An 18,192-nucleotide genomic window follows, 5' to 3' on the forward strand; every position below is an offset into this window, starting at 1 on the left:
TTTAGTGTTTATGATGGAGTCGTGATGAGTCTAGCCTGTGGCCTTTCAATAGTGGTCTTTGCTGCTTCAAAGGGAGCTTGCCTCTCGCGTAGTCATAGTCTCTCTCCAGTTCTGCTTCTGGGTAGAATATTCTCTTGATCTCTTGATGCCACTGGCCAAGTCTAGCCCTGCGCACCTGTTAATGTCTTGTTCGTGTGTGTCTCTCTTCTTACCATGCTGCTCTTGTTGGATGCCTTTAAGGTGGGGACTTTAGCACTATGTATTCAACCGCTTTCAATGGCTTAAGTCACGACCCAGATAACTTGCATGACTCCATCCCCCCGTGTCAGAATGTGGACCGAAACGACGACGGGGTCTCTGTCGTCCCCTTGTCGGTCTCGGGAAGCTCTTCCCATCTCGAGAACGGCTGGCGCTCGGACCAGCTCGAGTCGGATTCCTGGAGCGGTGGCGTCGGTGGCGGCTCAGAGGAGGGGACGTCGCCCAAGCTCAAGTCCAGGAGCTGCGACGACCTGCTGACGGAGGATGTGGGCAGGGGCGCTGAGGAGAACCAGGTGCGGTCAGAGAGCACTGGCTCGCTCCGGCACGCCGCCAGCCAGGAGATGAACGGATCCTGCGAGGGTCCGGATAGGCACCGGGAGCGCGTCCGGCACCGGTCAGCGCACGACACTCCGGGCTTCCTCAAGCTCTACCGGCGGATGCACCACATCAACCGGTGCGACATGATCAAGTCCGAAGTAATCTGCTCGGTCAAGGCGCGCATCCACGACTACGAGCGCGAGCAGCGCAAAGACCGCTCGCCCGGCGCACAGGGCAGCGGCAACAACGAGGTTCCCCAGAACATGGTGCCAAACCGCATCTCCCAGTTCGAGATGATGATCCAGAAGTCCAAGTCGATGCCCAACCTGGGGGCCGAGGGCGGCCGGTCGCGTCCACCCTCGCGTCCGAGCACCAGCCCCAAGCGCAGCTTCTCCACCGACTCCTTCTTGGACGAGGAGCCGCCAGCCAGGAACCCGCCGGAGGGTCGGCCCCAGTGCCCGCGGGTCAACGCCCACCCTCCTCAGCCGCCACCGCCCGCGCTGCCGCTGTCGCTTCCGACGCCCGTGCACATCCACATCACGGCTGACCACCTGCGTCTGCCCGTGCCTCCGCCGTCCCACCACCAGCACGACTACTCGGACAGCGAGCAGGACGCCGTGGTGTCCGACCTGAGCGACTTCATCCAGATTGAGGGCTCGTCGCTCTGCAGCGAGAGCGACTTTGACCACTGCTCCTTCACGTCGTCAGAGAGCTTCTACGCGCCCGGGCACAACCACCTCCATCACCACCACCAGCCACACCACCACCCCCTCCGTCCCCACCACCACCACCACCACCAGTACTTCCAGCACCACCGACAGTTGGTCAGCACCTGCAAAGGCAACTGCCCAGCGTCCTACACGCGCTTCACCACCATGCTGAAGCACGAACGGGCCAAGCAGAACCGCCAGCACCAGCAGCACCAGCAGCAGCAGCAACAGCTGCGGGTGGAGGAGGCCGACTCGGGACTGGACAAGCTGGCCTTCCTGGTCAGCCCCGTGCCATTCCGCCGTAAGAAGGCCTCGTCGTCCGCCGCCCTCCAACACGGCCGCCTGCCGCGGTCCAAGAGCTCGGTGTACGAAGCGCTGGACTCGGCCCTGAAGGACATCTACGACCACATCCAGGCAGAGAAGCGCCGCGGCAGCCTGCCCGACAGCACCATCCTCCGCCGTCTGCTGGCCGAGCTGCTGCCGGACATCCCCGAGCGCCACTCCTCGCTCGGGGCGCTCCTGCGCGGGCCGTCCGGCAGCCCGTTGCCGCGGCGCCAGAGCCTGAGCCCCAGCCAGCGCTACCGCCACCCTCAGCCGGACGGCATGGCCAGCCAGGACTGGGGCCCGCCGGAACTCTCGCACCGGCTGCCCCGCAGCGCGTCCTGCCACGCCCGCACGGAGCGCACCCACGGCGGCAGCAGCAGCGGCAGCGTCACTCGACAGGAGGGCCTCTTCCTCCTCAACGGCTCCTGCTCCGAGCACGGCTATGAAGGTGGATCAGAAAAAAACAACATTCAGCTCCACTCTCCCAAACCCCCCCCCCTGCCCTCTTCTCCATCCCAAATCAACACAAGCACCCCTCCCATTGCCACCTGCCTGCCCCTTTCTCTTGTGTTTGAGCTCTGTCCATTACTCTCTCCGTCCAGTCTCAGCCCACTCCCCACTCTCCTCTCCGACATTACCATGCTCCACCTTGTGCCCCTGTGAATGTGCTTGAGTAGTTTGAACTGAGGATTTGCCCCTGGGGAAAAAAAATGGCAAGCATGACTCCATCTCCCATCAGCCCTCATCGCTAAAGCACGTGAAGGAAGCCTCTGCATCACTCGGTTCAGCTGGTGATATTTGTGTTGTTTTTCATCCCCATCAATGCCATTTGTTTTTGCTCTGTTTCATTTAGCATTTGAAGTTCCTTTGGTTTGTTTGTTTTCCTCATGTTGTTTTTTTTTTGGTGTTTTTTTATTTGTGAGGATGTGATGTCATGTGTCATATTGGTGTGACTTTTCTCATCATTTACATATTTTGTGTGAGTCTGTGAGGGGGTGGGTGCAATTCTGTACCAGAGGTTAACTACATCAAACAAGCCAGCCACCATGTTTGAATCAAGCACACAACTTTCACTTTCAAGGAGTCAATGAATAGAAATGTGCCAGGCAGTTTAAAATAAATAGTATGAGACTCTTAGCTTACACAACAAACCTCTTCTATTAGCATATTCAGTTGTTTCTTACTTCAGACAATATTGATCTAAACAGCCCCTAACCCCCTTGAGAGGGCATTCAGCTTAGTATTGGTCCAGCATGCACACTTCCATTTTAATTGGTTTTAAATACATGTCAGGATATATCTGATTGCTGTTTGTTAGTGATTGACAGCTTGCTCGCCGGTGGAGCTCTGTGCCAAGTCCCTTTAAGCAGATTGTCCAGAGCAAGGGGATGGACCGCAGAGCTGCTGGCACAGAGTCCAGCTCCCTATACTGAGCCCGCTGTATAAATACACTTGTTCCATGCTGAAGATCCATTTCCAGCAGGTCGAGAGTATAAATGGGCCTCCCCCCTGCATGATAAAGTAGGCAGAGTGTGGTTTAGCCGAGGTAGGGGAGATGTTGGAGTGGGCCAAGATCACCTTCACCATGCAGCACGTCAGACTCAGTAGGTCAAGGCGAGTGTGTGAGGGCGGCAAGGGCTTTTGGGAAACGACATGTTGTTTTTGTTTTGTTTTTCTCTAGTTAATTCATCACTCCCCTTCATACTTCACCCCAGATGCACCCCCCACATATGACCTTTTCCTTTGTACATACCGTTCCCCTTACGCATGTTGCTGTACGGTGCTGCTTGGCAACTAGAGGAAAGGCAAAACGCACCCTTTAAATGCGAGCTTTACCAACGCCTCTCGATTTCCCTCCCGATCCAGAACCTTCCCAGGACTACTCTTATCCAGATGTGGGACGCTACACTCCTCAGAGCAGGAGACCAACACCAGAAGCGACAGAGGTAAGGCGATCTCATTTCACATGCCTGCCATAGGCTCTCGGTGCGTTCGCCAGTTCATGTCACGGTCAAGCTAGGTATATTCTCATTAGATAACACTGAGGTAAAATACCTGATACTTAAATTGTAACGAGTGATAATAAATCGAGGTAGACTCATTTAGATGAGATTGCACGCGAGCGAAGACTATGACATGTATCAGCATAGTATCCGGCTTGGTTTACAGTACATCTCCATGTTGTAAGCACTATTTCTATGCTCTCCACAGAAACAACCAGCCAGAGCAATATATGACTTCAAGGCCCAGACTGCAAAGTAAGTCAACTCAGTCAACTAAATCATACAACATGTAAAGACTGACCAGAAAATATTAAGTAATAACTGATTAATTCATTCATTCATTTGTTCTCTCATCCATAACTTTCATCTTGTACAGGATTATTCACTCCTGCTCTGACCTCACATATGATTTGCAATTTGATGTATGACTGTGTAGTAGTGATACATGAAACGATGTACACTAACAACTGCATTGTTCCGCCTCCTCCTATAACTGCCCTGCCCTGTCCATCTGCCCTGCATTGTGCTTCACAGAGAGCTTACTTTTAGGAAGGGGGACACGGTGTACATCACACGACAAGTGGACCGCAACTGGTATGAAGGAGAGCTGCATGGCCGGACGGGCATCTTCCCCATCACCTACGTGGAGGTTGGTGGGCTCTCCCTGCCCATTCACACTGCTCTGTGTGTGAGTGCAGTAGTTTATATATAGGCATATGGGAAAGGAGCGCCATCACTATGGTTGAGTATGACTACCAAAGCAGGGACTCTGGCTCTCTGGTGTCATGGTCCGTCATAGTGCTGCTCTGGCACCCTGTGGATCTTGGTTTGTAGCTTGCTACAGGAGAGAAAGAATAAAACAGAAAGAAATTCAAATGAGTCATTAATTATCATTTGTCATCGTTATTAATTAGCCTAGCCTTTATAAACACTTGAACTCTATAACTTATCTTTAATTTGTAATCATGTGTTGCCTCCATTTTTATTCTACAATGTTCAGCACTTTGAGTATGTGATAAAGAGTTATACAAATAAAATGTATTATTATTATTATTATTATTATTATTATTATTATAAATATTTCCCAGGTGCATGCGTCCTCTTGTGTCTGATAGTGTTTGCTCATATCGGCTCCATCTCCCTCTACAGAAAATCTCTCCATCTGAGAGGCAGCAGCCGATCAGGCCCCCTCCCCCAGCCCAGAGCCGAGAGATCGGGGAGGCCGTGGCGCGCTACAACTTCAACGCCGACACCAACGTGGAGCTCTCTCTGAGGAAGGCAAGGCTTTGGTCTCCGTCTGTTTTTTTTTTAGTGATAGCTCACACAGTTTAAGATTTGGCTGCAAGTGCTAGGATACTGTGTGTTTATGGGCTTTCTGGTCTATCATGGGGGATGCTTGATAATTCACAGTGTCAATAAAATCACATTTAGGAACAACTAAAAGATGTGTTCTGATGTTCTCACTTTGTTGAACACCTGTTCATATTTAGCAGGTCACAGACATCAGCCTTTGGGCAAGGCACTGTCTTTCACACATCTAATGTGGCTGATCAGTGACCTTCAGTTTAACAAGGGGGGTTATTCAGGGAAGTGTGAGTGTGTGTATGTGTGTGTGTATGTGTGTGTGTGTCAGCATCAATCATGCCTTGCAATATACAGTAAAAGTTTTAAGACTGAAAGAAAGAAAGTAAGGACAAAAGCTTTGGTCTGAAAGATCTGTCCCATCCTCTGTAGGGTGAGAGAGTCATCTTGCTCAGGCAAGTAGATGCCAACTGGTTTGAGGGCAAGATCCCTAGCACCAGCAAGCAGGGCATCTTCCCCGTGTCATATGTGGACATCGTCAAGAGGTCATCCACCAACGCCAAGGACAGCACGATACCCCAAAGCCACTCGTGCGACAGGGCTCTCAGCACAAGCTCCACCAGGGTAAGGCAATCTTCTCACCCAAAGTTCTACACAGCTCCATTTGTGGGACTTGTGTTACGACACAAGTGAACATGGGTTTGTTTGAGTTCAAGCCCAGTTTTGAAATGCAAGTCTGTCAGAGTCTGGTATCACTTGTCGTTCATATGAGATTGAACATACCTGGAACAAATTTGACTGATCTGATTTTATGTAAAGATACAGTTTACATAACTTTTAGAATGGTGTAACTAAAACATCGGTTGGTTCAGTAAATGGTCATTTCAGTAGGGCACTATTGTAGTCGGGCTTTACAGAAAGCCTTGATTCATACCTAGTGGGTGTGGGGAAGGGGGGACATCACCGATTGACCCACGTTCTATTCCAGAACCGTCTGCTATATATTAATTAAACCTTATTTTGTATAGATGTGTAGTTTGAACTAGATGCTTTAGATAAAATTTCATATAATGTTTGTCATTACAAAAATGTATTACAGGACAGTGGTGATTGTGGTTATTGTACAATCACACTTATAAGAATGTGCAGATTCAGAATGCATTGCAATGCAGAATACAAGAATGAGAGTTCAGTTTTATAACGCTAAGGTATGCATTGTTATACCTTCGGTCAAAAGCACAGGGTCATTTGTGCATTAAAGTGAAGCAATGAAAAGTCATGGGCCCTTTGTTTGACTTGCCAGCTATCAGCGATCGGATTACTCTTACCTGTCTTGACACTGAGCTGAAACTTAACACCAGATCAACCCCGGCCATGTCGGAATTTCCTCACAGATATAAGATTCAGTGTCCCCCTTAGTCTTGGTGAAGTTAACATGATATCATCATTATATAGCTATAATTGAGGTGATAATTCCCTCTGAGCAGCAGAGAAGTCACTGAGTAGCTAGTGGCCTAATCCAATCCCTGGCTCACATGACTGAGGCGAGACGAGGCGCTGGATTAAGCCTGATTAATGATTCAGTCGTGCCTCGGGAGGGCTTGATTCTAATTACGGTCCTGTATCGAGTCACTATGTGATGTGACGTGCCGAGGAGTGAGTTTGGCGTCTATAAGTACCTACAGCAGCATGCGTCATGATCAGCACAGGGACTTTTTTTCTGTTTTTTTTTTTTTTTTCTGTTGCAAATGATGCATGGTTGATTAAGGTTAGGATTGTGTTTCTTTCCTCAGGCTATGTGGAATGGAGAAGCAGAATAAAGCTGAAAGCAGAGAGACTTTGCATTTAAAATAGCCCGTCATCCTTATTATCAGCAGAGCCAGAGGCAATGCCATGGAGACCTCATTTTGTGTTTTAGCAGCTCCTGCTACTGGTAAAAGAGCGCTTAGACTCAAGGCATGTCAAGGCAGACTGCAGAGTGTTGGGTTCTACCGTATGTTTAGACTGTCATCAAAAACAAGCTTACATGATCATGAGGAATGTCTTTATGACACTTTCTGTGAATTATTATTACCGGTATTATTGTTTTAGTGCATCTGTGTTCTTCCACAGATGAAGTAAGTGAACACTACAATTGGTTTGATGCTACTTGAAAACAGAATAGAGAGGGAGTTTGAAACTTGCATATTGGGACACTGTCTAAGTTGGAAATTCAGTCCTAATTTTCAACCATGGTAGAACTCAGTCCTTTTTTGTTCCAGTGAGCACATTTTAGATAAGGGTGGCATTGTTGGTTTTTGCCAAATTTGCCCCTTGGTGTAACTGGGCCATGTGTTTCCATAGCGACTATCTATGAATCTCTTCCCCCTTTCCATGTGTTCACTCTTTCTTCATTGTATTTGCTTTTCCCCTCCTCTCTCTCTCTATCTCTCTATCTCTCTATCTTTCACATCTTTCTCTGTTACCCCCTTCCCACACCGCACCTCCACAGCCGTCCTCTGTACGCTCTTGCTCTGCTGCCACGTCCCCCGCCCCCTCCTTCCATCGGGTCACCTCCCCCTCCCGCTCCCCGGCTCTCCCCCAACAGCGGCCGTCCCACCTGCAGGCGGTGACCAGTGAGTGGCTGGCGCTCACGCTGGGCCTCTCCCCGTACGGGACGCCGGCCCCCACCCCTCCCCCGTTACCTGCGAGCCTGCGGTCCGAGCTGGAGGCCCTGGAGGCCCTGGTGTCGCCGTCGCCTGCCCCCTCCTCCTCCTCTGCGCTGGGGCCCTCGCCGGCGCCGCTGTCCTCCACGCCCGGCAGCCTCACGCCGGGGCCCAGGGAGGGCCACTTCATCCCCATCGGCTCTCTGAAGGGCTACGCCTGCTCGCCGGAGCCCACCCCCTCTCCGCAGCCCTACCTGGCCTCTGCCTCCTTCACGCCATCCCCGACTTCGCCCCTCGTGTTTGACATTGACCCCGCGTTCGGCAGCGTCATTGAGTTGGTCCCCACCGCCACTACCAGCAAGCCCACAACAACAGGCTCACTCTCACCCACACTGGAGCAGCAGCCCTGGAAGAGTCTGACTCCCGACGAGAAGACCCTGGAGCCTCCGAAGTCGCCCTCCCCTCCAGCCAGCGCCTTTAGCCCCATAGAGCTGGTTGTGTACGAGCCCAACGAGAGACCCCAGGACAAGACCCAGGAAAGGCTTGTTGAGAGTCCCCTCGAAAAGTCCTATGAGAGACCCCATGAGAAGACCCAGGGCGAGGTCCAGGAAAGGCTTGTGGAGAGTCCCTTCGAGAGGTCCTATGAGCGACCCCATGAGAAGACCCAGGAAAGGCTTGTGGAGAGTCCCTTCGAGAGGTCCTATGAGCGACCCCATGAGAAGACCCAGGAAAGGCTTGTGGAGAGTCCCTTCGAGAGGTCCTACGAGAGCCTTCAGGCACAGCCCCACCTGGGACACCACGAGGCACCCTTGAGCCAGGACGCGCTGCTGGCCTCTGGAGATGCCGACGACGAGGAGTGTGAGGAGGTGAAGTCCATCATCAAAGGCAGCCAGCTGAAGCAACAGCAGCTGCAAGCAAAGGAGGAGGAGGAAGAGGAGAAAGGCTTTTACTTGCTGGGCTCCGACTTCACCGAGGAGCTCCCCCAGCTCTTCATCGAGGAGGAGCCGGGCGGGGGGAGCCGGACAGCGGCCAGCGACCTTTTGACCTCAAACACTTTCACACCTGTTCGTACTGAGGCCTCAGAGCGAGAGGTAGCTAGCCCCTGGCATGCGGAGCCGCTGTGGTTATGTTTGCGCCTGTCTTCTTCGTGCTTGCACTAACCCCGCAGAGTTTTACGTGTAACCTAACACTAGTGATCAGCGCAGTCCAGAGTTTTACGTGTAACCTAACACTAGTGATCAGCGCAGTCCAGAGTTTTACGTGTAACCTAACACTAGTGATCAGCGCAGTCCAGAGTTTTACGTGTAACCTAACACTAGTGATCAGCGCAGTCCAGTTGTTTGGTCGTCCTTCAGTCCTGTTCAAGTGAGCGTCCTAACATGTTGGTACTATTTTGCTTTGTCTTGCTGAAGTGTTGAGGCATTGGCTTGGAGTGTTTTTTTTGTTTGTTTTTTTGTTTGTTCATTTGATTGGTCTGGTTTGGCTTAACGTTTGTGGCCGTGTTGGTGGATGTATGAGCACACGGTTTAAACGGCATCTCCCTTTTCCCATCCCCCCACCAGGCTACGGTTACCCAGGGTGCATCACTCCGCCTCTCGTCCCCTCCTTCCCAGCAGCCCCTGCCCCCCGCACGGGGTGTCTCTCCCAAATCCTCCCCCTCCTCCCCCCGCTCCACCCCTCCACTCCCTGGTGTGTCGCAGTCCCCCCCTCCTTCCTCTAAATTCTCCCCCCACCCGGAACCAAGATCCCCCAAGGTCAAGGTAAAGCCAAAGTGCAGTGAGTCTTCTGTACGTGTGTGTATGTCCATAGTCTTTCCTGCGTATATACTCGCCTTTAACACACTTCAGTGTAGTTTACATCTGATTAATATTGTAAGCTCTCTAACACTTTTGACACATTTCATAGTGATGGACGGCTCTCCCACAATGTCGGTGTATGTCAAAGTCCTGAGAAGCCAGCAAATCTAGCAATAACTCCTCCAACAAATCTCAAAATAAGCCCTTTATTCTGTAACGTGAACAGGAATGTTTGTCTTTCTAAACACAGCTTACTTTTCCATTTGTGTCCATTGTTTGGGAGGGTTTCTGACACTGCTATGGCAACATTAAGAGCTGAAGCACCAGTCTGTTGCACTGCAGCTATTATTAGCCCCATTGTAGTAGCACATATTTACCCCTCAGCCTCCTCTGGGTCTCCTTTGCCCTGTGTCAGATTCCACACAGCCTATTTCTGTACGGCTGGCGTGAGGCTCACAAGCCTAGCCCTCTCCGCTCAGGTCAACGGACTGGAAACCCTCGCTAGCGTGCAACAGAGCACAAACAGCACCATGGGCCGTCAGAGTCCAGCGTGGCACAGCACGTGAGGTCAGGGTGGCAGTTATGTGTGTCGTCCCATTTCAGGACAGATTAAAGGCAGATAAATCAATAACAAGTTTTAAAAGTGCTGTAGTTCTTTGATATAGTATGGAGAGGTGCGGGATTGATGGGGAAACGTGTAGTGTTTGCGATTAGAGATTTGAAACGTGTAGTGTTTTGCGATTAGAGATTGAAACGTGTAGTGTTTGCGATTAGAGATTGAAACGTGTAGTATTTGCGATTAGAGATTGAAACGTGTAGTGTTTGCGATTAGAGATTTGAAACGTGTAGTGTTTGCGATTAGAGATCTGAAACGTGTAGTGTTTGCGATTAGAGATCTGAAACGTGTAGTGTTTGCGATTAGAGATCTGAAGACACCAATTTCCTTACTGTGTATGAAGCATGAGTTTGAAGAACTGCGTGTCACACACTGTGTGTGTAGGTGTGTCTGTGCACATGAGCGTGCGTGTGTGTGTGAGGGTGTCTGTGCACATCAGTGTGTGTGTGAGGGTGTGTCTGTGCACATGAGCGTGCGTGTGTGTGTGAGTGTGTCTGTGCACATCAGTGTGTGTGTGAGGGTGTGTCTGTGCACATGAGCGTGCGTGTGTGTGTGAGTGTGTCTGTGCACATGAGCGTGTGTGTGTGTGTGTGTGTATTCACTGTCATAAATAAAAGGCCGGTTGGCGATTGTGGTTCTTGCAGCCCGTGTCGAAGCGTGATGCCCTCGTGGTGGGCAAGCCCCCACGTAGCCCTGTGATGTCCAGGAGATCCTGTGGCTCACCCATTAGAGGCCAGAGCTTCTCACCCTCACATAGGGTAGGGGCATGACTGCAACCCTGTGTTGTGTCAGCAGCTATGCCTTATGGGAAATGAAGTTTTCTACAGTTCAGGTTGCTTTGATCATGCATGCTCAGACATGAAACAGCCACATGGCACTGATTAAATTCTTCAAAAATCCTTGATAAAAATTGTTTGTTTTCGAGGTACACTCGGTTAAAGGTATATATTCAATTTCTAATGTGTCATTTGTTTCAACATGTTTGTTAATAATCAAGGAGTTTTTAATAGCATGTCTAGCTCAGAGTGTTGGTGATGACTAAATTGCTTGGGATGAAGATTCTCTGCTGTGCCTAGACAAAATATTATTTATTCACTTCTGTGTGTGTGTGTGTGTGTGTGCGTGCGTGTGAGTGTTTGAAGATGTGTTAGGGTTATGCCGCATGTGGTTCTGAATGCCTGATTTGGTTGTTCAGGTATCATTCTGACAGTTTGAAGCAGAGATGCTTTGAGTGCTTATTCTTGTTCTTGTTTGTTTATTTGTGTGTGTGTGTGTGTGTGTGTGTGTATGTGTGTGTGTGTGTGTGTGTGTGTGTGTGTGTGTGTGTGTGTATCTGTGTGAGTATGTCTTCGAAAGGAGGCATAAGTCACAGAGGAGTTACTTTGATATTGCAACAAACATAGACTGGTGTGCTGTGAGCTTGAGCCTGTGTGTCAACCCTGTTTGAAGTGTGTGCTCTGGTGGTGTGATGTGTGTGTGTGTGTGTGTGTGTGTGTGTGTGTGTGTGTGTGTGTGTGTGTGTGTGTGTGTGTGTGTTTGTGTGTGTGTCTGTGAGCCTGAGCCTGTGTCAACCCTGTTTGGAGTGTGTGTGTGTGTGTGTGTGTGTGTGTGTGTGTGTGTGTGTGTGTGTGTGTGTGTTTGTGTCTGTGAGCCTGAGCCTGTGTCAACCCTGTTTGGAGTGTGTGTGTGTGTGTGTGTGTGTGTGTACATGTATGTTTGTCTGTGAGCCTGAACCTGTGTGTCAACCCTGTTTGGAGTGTGTGCTCTGGTGGTGTGATGTGGTGTGGTGTGTGATGCTGAGGGTAGGAGAGGGGCTCAAACTCTGTTTCCTGTGCACACAGCCCAAACGCGCTGTACTCCCCAGGGCTAGACAAGTGGCCATTGCCCCCAAATGTCCTCCACACAAGGGGAGTACAAGCCTTGCTCTCAGCATATCTGGTTTTCCTATGCCATAGTTATGCTGTTTCTAAGCCTGTGGCTTGATGGATAGCTCTTACTGTAGCTAGCATTTGCTGCTGTGATGATGGCTAATTGAGATGATGTAGTCCTCAAGTAATAGCCAAACCATTAGACATCAAACGGATCGGGTCATTCACTCAGACAAGGAGTGCCAGACCTAAATTTCCTCCCAGATGAGGAGCCTTCACCCCACAGAGTAGACTACATGCTCCCTGACACAGTTATACCAGGTTTGATTGGTTCGTACAGACTTCGGGGGGGATGCAGTAGACTATACATTATATCACCACAGGCTTGGTAACATGGCTTTGTATTAGAAGATGTTGTTGCATTTTGTGCACAGTGCTACATTGGGTGACTGCAGCAAAGAGCAACCACACAGTGATTATGGTGCATCTATATAACTCCATCTTTGGACTCTTCTCTCCCCAGTCTCAGAGACAAGCTTATGTGCAAGATCCACTACAAGGGACTGGCGAACCGTGAGTGCCTCTCCACTTTATGTCATTCAGTATTGCTTTCACCTTCAACACTGTTCTCATGGTTCATATACTATCTTTAGCCAAACATCACAAAAGTGTTGACTTTAACCACAGTGAACTGGCACATTGATATCTGTACAAAATGAAAAATATACATTAAAGAGAAAGTATGATTGTGGAATACCTCCTGGAGACATGAGAAGAAATGTTCGTAAAAAATTTTTTTAAACTAAATTGTGTCTTTTAGGTTCCAGGCTCTTTACAACTACGCCCCTCGTAATGAAGATGAGCTGGAGCTCAAAGAAGGAGACATTGTTGACGTCATGGAGAAGTGTGATGATGGTTGGTTTGTAGGTGAGTTTGGGAAAATCTTTCAATTCACCCATACATTACCGGTCAAAAGTTTGGGGTCCATTCCATTCCATCATAAACAGAATTATTAAGTAAGCACATAATGTAATCTGAAAACTGCTGCCCTGATTAAAAAAAAAACAATGCAACTGATCTCAGAGTGGAATGAAAATGTCTAAGTGACCGCAAACTGTTGAGTGGTAGTGTATGTTTACAATCAAAGCACATTTGCATTGCTCTATAGTTGGGCTAAAAAAATAATTATCATCAGTATTCCCCTGAAGCCTGCTCTAGTAAAAGTGTATATGTATAGTAACACTGGTTTACCAGTAGAGGGCACCCTTGTTTTATACAGTGTTTCATCACACTGAACACCAAATGCTCTCTGTCTGCGGTGTAACTCTAAAGATGTCCCATTCATGACATCAGTGTTCTCACGTTTCACATCAACCCTGTTGTGTGGCCTTTCTGTTGTTTTGATCCCAGTCATGTTTCTCTCGAGTTGTTGATGCCAGAATACCAAATAGTATGACACAGACTTGCAAATATCATGGGATGAACTCAACACATGAAAAAATATGTGTGGACAGGAAAAGCACTGCGTGCGATGCTAATTGATTTATTTATACTGTATAAACTCACAGCTCAAAGTAGCTGTCAATAAACCGTAAACCATGCTATTATACAAGAATTGTCTGTGTTCTGCATTTGTGTAACTGGTTGTTATTTAATATCAACACTCACTTGCACTGTTTTTAGGAACGTCGAGAAGAAGCAAGTTCTTTGGCACTTTCCCTGGGAACTACGTGAGAAGGATATAACAGGAGCGCGACACGTCTGCTGCCGCTGAGAGCTGATCCCGAGGGAAGAGGACAGACCGAGAGGCTCAGTCGAGGAGCTGACACCACACACAGTCCGCTGTCTAGCAATGATTCGCCAACTGCAGGCAAACAAGCAAACTAAAGCAAAGTGGCCCCTAGTGTTCAGCTCAGTGAGGTGAGGCTCATATGTGTATTCCAGAAGAACAAGTGGCACCACGGCAGGACAAAGTGGCATTGAGAAGGGACTGAACCAGATATGGTATTTGGTTTTATAGGTATTTTTTTATGAAGTGATTTTCAGTCTGTAACAGGAAGAGACGACTGTGGCACCCAGATTTGGTGGACTGTTATGGACGCTTGGACACAACTGAATGAGGACAAATCTTCACTGACGTGTCTGCCTTTCAGTCATGCAAATTAAGTTTAATGTAATGAAGAACCAAGTGTCCTATTTAATTTTTTATTTATTAAATGGTATATATATTTTTTCTCTTCTCTTGTATTTGGGGTGCATATAGTTTTTCATTGTTAAAAGAGGGCTAGATTAGAAGAGCTCATCGATTTTTTTTCTCAGACTCTCAGATGTGCGAGTCTCGCCTTGTTTCATTCTGTCATGGTGCAGATATGAGTCTGAGCGCAGCTGCCTCACAATCCTGAGCTGCATCTGATTCTGCCGCGAGTCTGGCCCAGTCCCGGCCCAGTCCTGGCCCGCATCCTGTGGACCCATGCCACACCACGTGCGGACCAGGACGGGAACTGGAACAGGTTTCGGGGTCAGATGTAGTTTAGGTTTGCGTTACATTTGTGCGAGACTCTTAACAGCTTTCTTAGCACCCCATTCCGACAAGCAATACACTCCTTCGTCTCCACCAGCCCATCTGAACCTGCTCCAAGGCTAGTGGAAAGAGTTCACCTGACTTTTTCATGACATCAACCCCCCTCCAGTATTCAGCCACCACCCCCCAGACATTCCTCACACACCTGACGGACTGTACACCTGAGCGCGAATCACGGACCTTGATGATCTTTTTAGTGATATTTATAAGATGCCCCCTTGAAGAGGACCCGTGACTGCAAGGGATAATTAGTATACATCCAATTAAAGTGTCCACGGCTGGCAAACAGGTTCCTCTGTCCTCTTGCGCTGGACGACTGTGTGTACATCAGTGGGGTTCCCCACAAAAGCTTCTCGTGTCAGGATGGGTGTATAGGGAAGTCGAGAGAAGGAGTGAGAGGAAGAGTCTACTGTAAAGAATCTACTGTATGTCTTGGCAGTCTCAGTGTTTTGTACCAGTCACCCTCCACTGTTGTTATGGATACGGTTAGGTCAACAAAAATTAATCAGATCGATTTGATTTCTTTCCACTTTTGAAAAAATAAAAATGTTATTTAATATATTTTGGTAATTTTGCAATTCCATTGTACAATTGTGTCAATTAAATATTTGTGGTAGACCCAGAATGGTGCATTTTGTAACCAGCAATGCTAATAATAATGTCTTGGTTATGATTTTATTGTATTCTTTATATCGTCAACTACAGTGCAGACTTTAAGCAATTATGCAAATGTTATGTAATCGCAAATTAATTTCCAAGTTAAAGTTTAATTATTCTGATGTCATTCAGGTGAAAGTTAAAAAAAGAATTGTGATTTTTAAACATTAGAAGCACCTTAAAATTCCATAACTTGGGATTTTATCTCGTTACACTGCCTGATGTCACCACACTGAACCATAGTGAATCTTTTTTATATATAAAATATATAGATATATATAAGAAGCTATAATTCAAGGAATGCCTCAGTATAGTTAAGCTTGCTTCTCCTGTCTTCCATTCTATGTGGTTACATTTGGAGTTCCCAAGTCTTCACTTTAGCCAGCATTTATGCAACCAAGAGTGCAGACGAGAAAATGTATATGTGAAACTCCAGAAGATGATGTCAAATCCAGAGCGGATGTGCCAGTGGAGGGAGGACATTGTATACCAAAAGTATGAGAGAGTGCGGGCATCGGTGACTCCTGTCCTCTGAAATGCAGATATGAGGTTGAGAGTGTTGGATAGCGTGGTGAATTTTGAATATGGACTTATTGAAAGTGATCCCCCTGGACGGTCGTGTTGGCTACTTTTGTCGACAGCATAGCCACCAGGCTCACCATCTGGAGGGATACTGTGCAGAGCGAGAACTGGCAAGCCAAGTGTGAGGTCAACCTTTATTTTTTTAAAACTCTTTTTTTTTTTGGTGGAATTGTACGTTAAATAAATTCTGTCTGACAAACATTGTACTTCTACTCTATTTCCTTTCCACATATTGAGGCCTTACAGTGCTCTGAAAACGTAGGCAAAATAAACATTTGCTTCGTTTGAGAAGCAAGACTAATTGAAGAAATCTTGGATTGTTCTGTAAATATATATTACAGTAGCCAACTGCACACTGTAGCGTGCTTATTGTTTTGACAGACCAGACTATGTGACGTCAACATCCCACTATTACATAGGCCTAACTCATAATAACATAACAGCAACAAACATAGCATTCAGAGTATTTCCCACTGCATGTCTAATTGCAACCACACTCCCATGCGGTCTTCTAAAACAGTGGTTCTCAACCTTTTTTCAGTAATGTACCCCCTGTGAAATATTTTTTCAGCCAAGTACCCCCTAACCAGCGCAAAGCATTTTTAGTTGAGAAAAAAAGACTTAAAACAGAGCACTGTGCCATCAGTGTCTAATTTATTTAACTTTGGAACTGATAAATATCAATGTATATTTTAAAATCTCACGTACCCCCTGGAGTGCCTTCACGTACCCCCAGGGCCCCATTTGAGAACCACTGTTCTAAGTCAGTCAGTCAGACAGCTCTCTGTGCTAAAGATTCTCTCTGTCTCTGTTGTGTTTGGATGAAATTGGCTTCCGTTTGATGAGAGGCTCCATTCAGTGTGTAGGGTGATCAGCAGCAGGCTGAGCCCAGAGCGCACGTGGCCCAGACCTTTGCCACATGTGGGCCGTCTCCGCCCCTGTCTGCCGGTGTCCTATGTGTGGGATGGCTACAGTGGCTCTCGCCAGCCTGTGCAGTCTATAAACAGCCATGTGCTGTCCACCACTTGTGTCCACCCCCCCCAACCCCCAGCCGCCATGGCAACGGCGTAAATAAAACGCGGGGAGGCTTGGCGCGCCGGGTTTTCTCTCTCCGCACGCAGGAATCACAAGCATGCCTGGGATGCAGTGGTCCTCCAGACCCCCCCCCCCCATACCCCTGAGAGAAAAAAACTGGCCTAAGCTCGCATGTGTCCCTCTGTGAAGCTCCTTCAGTTCAGCTTTAGGAAAATCACCCCATCAGATCCCATCAGATCTGGGCAGCTGTGAACGGATCACTCAATAATCGTCAGAAATTAGCCCTATAGTGTCTAGTCTGGTGTGGTCCTCAGAGGAAGATGTTGACCACAGTGCTGGACATTGGCTTTACACGAATAAGCGATATGAAAATATGACTGATGTCATTTTACATGAGGCACAGGGGGGCTATTAAAAGACGTGCTGACTGGAAATTGGCCCTTTATAAGAGAGGGTACAGCGAACATGGAGGTGTATTCAGATAAACATTACAAGTTACTTGGTGTGAAGGGCAGTTGTCAGTTGTCTAGTCATGTCTGAATTCCACACGTCTTACCAAATAAAGATGGTCTAGGACTACAGAATGACTCTGTAGTTGATAAAACTGGGCCATATTGTAGGGATTTGGCATTAATTAACCCTCCTGTTATCCTTGGGGTCCTATCCTTTGACCCCAAGCAACGTTTAACATCATAAAATATATGGTTTTTGCTTCATGTTTCATGACTTTTCCTCAATTGAAGGGTACAACAGAGTTAACATAGGGATTGTTTTGTAGGGCTTTTGATGGTGGTTATTACACTCTTGTTAAGTACCTGTCACAAAAAAACTGGGTAACAATATGAATTATAATCATTTCTGAGGGTTTAATTAGCTGGGGTCAAATTGACCCCAAGGATTTAGAGTGTCGGTAAGATTTGAGGACAACACAAGGGTTAATCTCTCTCTCTCTCTCTCTCTCTCTCTCTGATGTGGTCAAGGCTAAGGATGCCAAGAAATCCCAGACAGAGGAACAGGTTGAGTCAGAGGTGAGGAGTCCACCCTTCGTGATGTGGGCACACCTGGTTGGAAAACCACACAGGAACTATAACATCAGAGACTCTTTGAGTCACAGACTTCCCTCCAGATTAAGCCCATTGCCTCAGGGGCTACGGCTCATATAATCTATGATTTGGAGGCATTATCAGTCTCAGGTTGCAAGGGAAAGCAACCCCTTGCTCTGTTAGAGGTGAAGTGAAACCACAATATCATAGGCACATAAAATCTGACCTCAGTTCACTCAATATGAAAGCAATCTGCCTTTCTGTGGGTTTTATAAGCAGGAGGTACAGAGAGCCTGTGATTTGGTTTTCTTAGCCCTGTTGCCAACACAAAACAAAAACAACCGCCCCACCCCTTTCCCTTGATGCTTCTGTTATGACAGGATGTAACAGCAGCAGGTCCGTTTTAGCATAAGACCCCCGAGGTGCTCATACACTTGTCAGTCATCTCTGTGAA

General features: G+C 47.9%; 1 protein-coding gene across 5 annotated transcripts in view; it reads left to right on the top strand.

The window, feature by feature from the left end:
• The window catches only part of sorbs2b (sorbin and SH3 domain containing 2b), a 50,966-nt gene extending 35,105 nt beyond the window's left edge, over positions 1-15,861 (top strand). For 4 of the 5 annotated variants that reach the window (XM_042074728.1, XM_042074729.1, XM_042074730.1 and 1 more), the window contains 11 exons: positions 3,477-3,556; positions 3,822-3,868; positions 4,148-4,262; positions 4,763-4,891; positions 5,348-5,539; positions 7,407-8,651; positions 9,123-9,320; positions 10,617-10,730; positions 12,364-12,413; positions 12,661-12,767; positions 13,524-15,861. In XM_042074728.1, coding sequence (XP_041930662.1) covers positions 3,477-3,556; positions 3,822-3,868; positions 4,148-4,262; positions 4,763-4,891; positions 5,348-5,539; positions 7,407-8,651; positions 9,123-9,320; positions 10,617-10,730; positions 12,364-12,413; positions 12,661-12,767; positions 13,524-13,585 — 2,339 coding nt within the window. In that variant the 3' untranslated portion in view covers positions 13,586-15,861. Of the gene's footprint in view, positions 1-164; positions 2,059-3,476; positions 3,557-3,821; positions 3,869-4,147; positions 4,263-4,762; positions 4,892-5,347; positions 5,540-7,406; positions 8,652-9,122; positions 9,321-10,616; positions 10,731-12,363; positions 12,414-12,660; positions 12,768-13,523 lie in introns of those variants that run through there. The other variant, XM_042074731.1, reaches the window with a different exon arrangement.
• The last annotated feature ends 2,331 nt before the right edge of the window (positions 15,862-18,192 follow it).

This window comes from Alosa sapidissima, chromosome 20, assembly GCF_018492685.1.
Source record: "Alosa sapidissima isolate fAloSap1 chromosome 20, fAloSap1.pri, whole genome shotgun sequence".
NCBI lineage: Eukaryota > Metazoa > Chordata > Actinopteri > Clupeiformes > Clupeidae > Alosa > Alosa sapidissima.